Raw genomic sequence first — 7,383 nt, 5'->3', positions numbered from 1 at the left:
GATTATTAATATTTCTATTATGAAAAATAATAAAAAATATTTTATTATTATTTTTAAATAAAAATAATTTGAACTAGGTGAAGATAAAACTGCCATGTAAGGATGTTTGTTAATCTTAAATGGAAAATATATTTATTTGTTTGTACAGTAATGGCTTTTTTAATTGATTATTATATTAGTTGATGATTATTTCAAAAATTGATTAATCGTTTCAACCCTATATTTCACTACTTTATTTTTGTTTACTTTTGCAATATGATCCAAAAAATAAAACACATTGAAGTTAGTGATTGCAAAATGTAATTTCTATTTATAAGGCCTAAAAACCAGTTTCCCACTCTTCTGAACCAGTCATGTGATTTCCTGCCTATTATCCATCCCCCTTTGGAGGCAGAGGTGCCTCTCGCCTTTCTGTCAGCCTCTGAACACTTTGGTGTGAATGTTTCATGCCTTCTACATCTGCTGCATTCAGCAGCAAGCTGCTTCTTTATTCTCCTCCAATTCTGCACAGATTTCAGACAGAAATCTGAAAAATACTTCAGTGAAAAAAGGGGATCTGCCAGGAGTAATTGAGCCTTCTGCAAATAGGCTCATCTGCTCTCCCCCCTTTAGAAATGTAGATGAAACTACTCATGAGCAAATTGTTGTTTTCATATTAGTGAGGGGTATTGCATAACCTAAAGCAGAAAGTGGAGCTCTGACGCCTCCTGCTGGTCGTCACTGCATCAAGTTTGGATGAAAATACGTATATGTAAAAAAAAAATCTATTTTAGAAGATATACTCTGCAAAAACACTAAATCTTTCCAAGTATTTTGGTCCTGTTTTTAGTGCAGATATATCTTAGTACATTTGAAATGAGACAAAACTATCTAAAAAGTAACTTTTCAGCAAGAAAATTGAGTTTTAAGCCAATAAATTCCTTAATATTGATGAGAAAGTATGGAAGATTATTTCACCTATAATATGGAAATGTCTTGCTTTATGTGAAATTATGATATTAATGAATTATTGACTTAAAACAAGCTTGTAAGTTAGTTTTGCCTTAATTTAAGTGTACTAACTAGACCAAAAGTACTTGGATATTATTTTGTGTTTTTGCAGTGTTTCATAAGCTTTGCACAAAAACACAAAATCTTACCAAGTATTTCTTGTTTAGTTTCTACTGCAAATATCTTAGTAGATTTGAAATAAGACAAAACTAACTTAAAAGGAAGTTTTAAGTCCTTAATATTAATGAAAACGTTCTAGTTCCACTGGTGCCGTTACCTAGCAACGCCAGCCAAGCCCAGCCCGTCTCCTAGCAACCCGGTTCTAGTTCCACTGGCAGATTATTTCTCTTATAACAAGACATTGTTCCCGTGTTATAAGTGTTATAATATGCCAGTGGAACTAGAAAGTTTTCATCAATATTAATGAATTATTGACTTAAAATTAGCTCTGAAATCTGTAAGTTAAATGTGCAAAGATATTTGCACCAGAAACTAGACCAGAAATATTAGATAAGATTTTGAGTTGCTGCAGTGTGTCACAGTGTGTTCTGAATATGCAAATCTTGACATTTCCAGGTGAACAAAGTGCTGCGAAACCACAACATCAAGCCTCACTGGATGTTCGCTCTGGACAACATCATCCGGAAAGCCGTGCAGACCGCCATCACCATCCTGGTGCCAGGTAGCGTCCGCGGCGTCTCGAGCAGAGCCCCTCTAATCGAGTTAGAGCCGGCCTGCTGCTGGCCAGATCCTACTGATGGATATGTGAGCTGTTTGGTCTCAGTGCTCAGCTTTGAGCACAAATAAGAAGAGAGGAAGCGAAAATGCTTTATATTCAGGGAATACATGGAGAAAGACGCTCAGATTTCGAATGAATATTTAGCTTTTTTTTAATCCGATTAACAATCTGCTAAAACGTTACAGAGTGATACATCGGAAGCTAAATTAATCTAAAAATAACTATATTTGCTTTGGCTTTTCCTTTTCTGCTTGCACTGCAAAAACACAAAATCTTACCAAGTAATTTTATAGTGCAAATATCCTAGTTCACTTGAAATTTACGAGTAACTTTTTAGCATAACAGAAACATGTTTTAGGGTTAACCCAATTAATTTTGATTAATTAATTAATGAAATAATTAACTAATTTGGTAATTGGTTAATTATTAACGGGGGTTACAAATTCCAGCAGTAATTAAGCCAAAACTGTATAAAAATATGTACATTTAAATACACTTACGATAAAACACTTTTGTCTGTCAGTATGTTTTAGCTAAAACTCCTCAAACTGCAAAGTTTTAGCTTCACTCGGTTCAAATTAAGCAATAAAATGTTTATTTTCTTAAATAAAAAATGAATGTTGTTATTTATTTGCATCTTTTAATCTATTTCTAATATTATAGAAAAAAGTTTTAGGTGGTCAAATGAAAATCTATGCAATATGCCAATTTTTATAGATTAATTGTCAGAATAATTGATTATTTATTTAGTTGTATTACAGGACAAAAGATGCTAGAATTGAAACTGTTATTTTCTTTACAAATTAATTAATAAATTTGTTCACAAATTTAACTTGTTTGCAAAACATCCAATTTATAAAAATAAATATGCTGTAATTTGATTTAAAACAAAAACAACTAGAACTCCTGCCGGCTTAATGAATGAAGAGAAATAAAGTTTTCCATTTCATTGTACAAATAAAAATCTGAAAAGTGTGGGTTGCATTTTGTGTTCAGCCCCATTTCTTCTGTTTCCTCTAAATGAAATCAAGTGCACGGCGATCTAAATACTTCAAGCTTTTATCTCGACTTCTGAATTCCAGTTTAACAAAACAACCAGAAAAGCAGCAACGTTTCCGCCTCGCTGCTGGTTTCATGAACAGGACTTTCTGTCTTGTTTTCAGAGCTGAGGCCTCACTTCAGCCTGGCCTCAGAAAGCGATGCGGCCGACCAGGACGACTTTGACGACGACGTGGAGCCCGTCAGAAACTCCACCCACCAGAGCCGCGTGCCCGCCGTCGTCGCCCAGGACGACACGGTGGCGACGTCCGGCGTGAGCACGCTCAGTTCCACCGTCTCCCACGAGTCCCACAACGCGCAGCGATCCGTGAACATGGAGCTGGGCCGCATGAAGCTGGAGACCAACAGGTAGACACTGATAACTCCTGCAGGGGTGTTCTGGTCGTGTTCGTCGTCTCCTAAAGTAAACCTCCTGTGTGTTGACTGCAGGCTGCTAGAAGAGCTGCTGCAGAAGGAGAGAGAGTATCAGGCCATCCTGCAACAAGTGCTGGAGGAGAGAGAGCAGGAGATCCGACTGCTGAGGATGCGATCTGAGCCTGCAGGTCTGCGCTTTAATGAAACCAACACAACCTGGCTGTGGTTCAGTGTGCAAAAGATGTGGAGACAGTATAAAAAAGTGTGATGATACACATCCACATATACACAAAGATGGCACTTTTTTATCACATTCTGGAGGTGCAAATTGGAAGATTTCAGACTATATCACATATTTCTTGACTTTCTATCGAACTTAATCATTTGGCTTCCTTCTTGTGTGCAGATTTTGCACACAAGTTTAAAGGGGAATTATTATGCAAAATTCACATTTTGCACATTTTTGTACTTCCTCCATTTGGGTCTCAACTGCTTCTAAAAACAGTCCAAGCGCTAAAAAAGTTTTTGGCAATAAGTTAAAAGTTTTTTTGTTGTCTGGAAAATGAGCCTTTTCAAAAACTTTCTGAATGTAACGTCACAAATCAGTAGGAACTGCCCCGTTACCTAGCAACCCCAGCCGAGCCCAGCCTGTCACCTAGCAACCCATGCGAAGTTTTAACACATTCGATCAGCTAGTTTTACCACTGTATGCAATGTACAATGGCTGCTGGAAAAAGGCAAGTGTTTTGTTGTTGATTTACCATCCAGAAACCACTTGCTGCTTTCTTGTTGGTTGTGCAGGAGGCTCCACTTCTGCTTATCAAAGATGTACAGCTGTATAACTACACATTTGTTTATAGCCATTTTCACGTGCGAGTATAAATGTTGATTTGGGGACGTGGCCAGGAGCAGCTTATTTGGATTTAAAGTGACAGATGCCCTAAAACAGCTCATTCTGAAAAGAGCTCAAAACTAAAATCTCATCATATTTCATAGAAAAGATGCAATGAACATGTTTAGTATCCAAACCTGTCCAAGGAAGCAGAAAAGGTCACCTTTTCAATAGCATGCTTTATCATTTAGTTTTGGAAACATCTTCCTGGCTACTATTTTTAAATAAATGCGAGAATTTGCTCTGGTTTAGAACCCCCCACTGCGTCAGAAAGCTTACAGGATCGGAGACGTGAAGCTGGAGAGAGACACGAAGACCCTGAGCTGACCGGCTGGCTGAGGCTTTCCGGAGCTGACCAGGACGCTATAGACAGAGTAAAGACATTCTACTTTTTATTTCATCATTACAGGAACAGGTGGTTGTTAAATTAATATTCATGTTTTTGTCTTTTCCTTTAGATACTGAACGAGGAGTATACTTTAAATGACATCCTTCATTATGTGACCAGAGACGACCTGAAGAGTTTAAGACTGAGGTAGTTAAACATTCACTCTTTACTGTAACTAAAGCTCAGTTTCACTTCTGTGTTCAGTCACAGAAATACAAGCAGACGATTAAATCTGTTCTGTACAGGAATACAGAAGTGAAGCTGCAGCAGCTGCCTGTTGCATCATTGTGCATTGTGGGGTTTTACTCTGTTGGCACAGAAAAACTTTACGCTTTCCTCTTTTCTCATTGGGACCAGAAGTTCAATAGCTTAGTAGTGGCTTTATAGTATAAAGGGGAAAGCTCTGGAATTGTGTTTTCTGTGAATTATGCTCATCAGCTCTAACTGGATGAGGAAGTTCAGTAGATCTGGAATCTGATTTGTCTTTCTTTGCAGTAAAAATATTCGTACCACTCAAATTTTACCGCTTTTCGTCATGTTACAACCACAAACTTCAACATTTTAACACTTAAGGGAGAAGTGAAAGGAAAACAAAACGTGCTTATCTTGTCAACAGACTCTCCTGGCTAAGCTGGAGAAAAACACTCCTGCAGCATGATGCTGCCTTCACCGTGTTTTACTGCAAAAGTTGTTGTGAACACAGTTAGTTTTCAGCCACAGATCATTTTGCATTTGAATTAGTTAAAAAAATAATAGAAGCTTAATACCCGACTTTTTGTAGATATTAATGTCTATAATATTTCTACATCTATGAATCCTTTATCTTCCACTTTAAAATCTTGCTTCACTTTGTTATCAATAAATACATATAAGTTTGTGGTCGCAAAAGGACAAAATGGGGAAAAGTTTATAGAGGTATGAATAATTTTGTAAAGCGATATTTGGCGCCATCTAATGGCCTTGCTAAAAATACTTTTACACATGTTCCTATCTAGCTGTTTCATTATTTGCCTATCAGTGTTGTTGATTTTTACTTCAAAATATTGAAGTAAAAATCAACAAAAACATTTCTTAAAAATACACAACAAAAATATTTCTTTTGTTGTGTATTTTTTGAGTTTGTTTGTTTTACTGTTTCTTTTCTGTCTAATCTGTGAACATTTTGCATCTGTTTTTTTGTTTTGTTTTGTTTTGTTTTGTTTTTTTATCCAGTCCATTAATTTTTTTCTGATTCTTATTCAGGTTTTTTGCACTGATTGAATTAATCTTGTCTTGTTTGGTTATAATAATTAGCAGTTAGAAACTTAACTCCATGTCCTGTTACTTTTTCCTATTAATTTTCTATTAACTCAGCATTTTAAATTGGACTGAGTTGTACATGTTTTAATACTTCTTGAATCTCAAATGTATAATAATCAATTAAAATAGTTAAAGAAGCTATTATCATAATGGATTTCTACTAAATGCAGTGTATCAGCTGTGATATCCTTTGAGTTTACAGCTTTTTCTCTCCTTGTTTCTCAACAGAGGTGGAGTTTTGTGTAAACTATGGAAGGCCATCACTGACTTCAGGCAGAAACCAGCATGACGCCTTTTCTACGAGAAGCCAACCTCGATGTTACCTCAGTATTTATAGGAACAACCAGACGTTTAGGAGGAAAAAACCTGCCTTTATTGGACAGCTTTCCAACCACACAAGAACCTTCTGGAGATTTTTTCTAATTTTCAAACCAAGATTCTGGATTTTAGGAGATTTTTAAAACTATTTTAAAAGAAAGTGCCACTTGTTTTGATAGGACTGTTGGGTAGAAAACGCTGTTTTTGTTACAGATCCACAATGACAAAATTATTTAAATGTTAGGCTTGTTTTTAGCAAAACATTTTCTCCAGACTTATCGTTACGTTTACAGAAGTGGAGACTGACCGCTTTTTAAAACGCCTGAGACACAAAATACTACATCCAACGTCGTCTATACTAATATTTTTATCGCAAAATCTTATCACTACTTTATTTAAATAAATTTTATTTAATTAAACTGTGGAACATGACAGTGCATGCTCCTTGGTTTTAGTTTTATTTTTTATTTAAATATTTTCTTCACATGTCCTTTTAAGGAGCAAATTTACAGTTTTATTGGAAATTATATTCTTCTTGTAAATAATGTGTTATACTTCATCTGTGAATGACTTTTATGTACTTTATAGAAGATATTGCTAAACATAACTAAGCCTCCATGTGAATTGGACCAAGCCTGCGTTATGAAGACAACGGGGAAAATGACGTGTATATTATTGTATTTTCCAGTCTCAGCTGTCATAGGAAGAAGTAGCATTCAGTTGGTAATTAATTAATATAACATGATCTCATCATTGGCTTTTGTTGTTGTACACCGGCACAGTTGTATTTATATCCTGCTTGTAATCCTTGAATCTGATGTATTTTGTGGTGAAATGAAAACAGATTTCTCTTTTATGGATCTTTTTTAACTATTTTCTCTGAAATGGCGGAAATAATCATGAACAGATTGTCAGTTTCATTTTATATTCAAGATGATTCAAGATTTTTGTGTCATTGTTAAAATAAAAATGTTTATGTTGAAGCTGTGAAAAAAGTGTGAAGTGTATTTACATTTCCCTGCTTTCATAGGCGATCATACACTGATGTAAAATTTAAATGTTTGCAGCTAAAAGTACCCGAAAAGTAACTGCAAAGGTATGAGTAACTGTACCACAGTGTGAGAACTATGGCCAGTTACAGACTTGAGAATAATTTCTCAACTTAAATTAGCAATTCTAATAAATCTGTACAAATTAAATATATATATATATATATATATATATATATATATATATATATATATATATATTTAAGTAATACACTAATATTATTACCATGGGGGGGAAATGTACGCTTATATCAAGGGCCAAAAAACAGCATAATTTAATCAATAAATAAGGTCA

The 7,383-nt window shown here is 35.2% G+C and overlaps 1 protein-coding gene across 1 annotated transcript in view; it reads left to right on the top strand.

Moving 5' to 3' along the window:
- The window catches only part of map3k5 (mitogen-activated protein kinase kinase kinase 5), a 75,017-nt gene extending 67,775 nt beyond the window's left edge, over positions 1 to 7,242 (top strand). The window contains exons 25-30 of the mRNA XM_015041746.1: positions 1,567 to 1,672; positions 2,893 to 3,136; positions 3,218 to 3,330; positions 4,287 to 4,408; positions 4,493 to 4,569; positions 5,950 to 7,242. Of these exons, the coding sequence (XP_014897232.1) occupies positions 1,567 to 1,672; positions 2,893 to 3,136; positions 3,218 to 3,330; positions 4,287 to 4,408; positions 4,493 to 4,569; positions 5,950 to 6,010 (723 nt within the window). The 3' untranslated portion in view covers positions 6,011 to 7,242. The remainder of the gene's footprint in view (positions 1 to 1,566; positions 1,673 to 2,892; positions 3,137 to 3,217; positions 3,331 to 4,286; positions 4,409 to 4,492; positions 4,570 to 5,949) is intronic.
- Positions 7,243 to 7,383: the final 141 nt, after the last annotated feature.

Source organism: Poecilia latipinna, unplaced genomic scaffold (genome assembly GCF_001443285.1).
Source record: "Poecilia latipinna isolate Pla-1442-1.1 unplaced genomic scaffold, P_latipinna-1.0 Scaffold567, whole genome shotgun sequence".
NCBI lineage: Eukaryota > Metazoa > Chordata > Actinopteri > Cyprinodontiformes > Poeciliidae > Poecilia > Poecilia latipinna.
The sequence above is the reverse complement of the archived record's forward strand: the minus strand, read 5'-3'. Positions and strand labels throughout refer to the sequence as shown.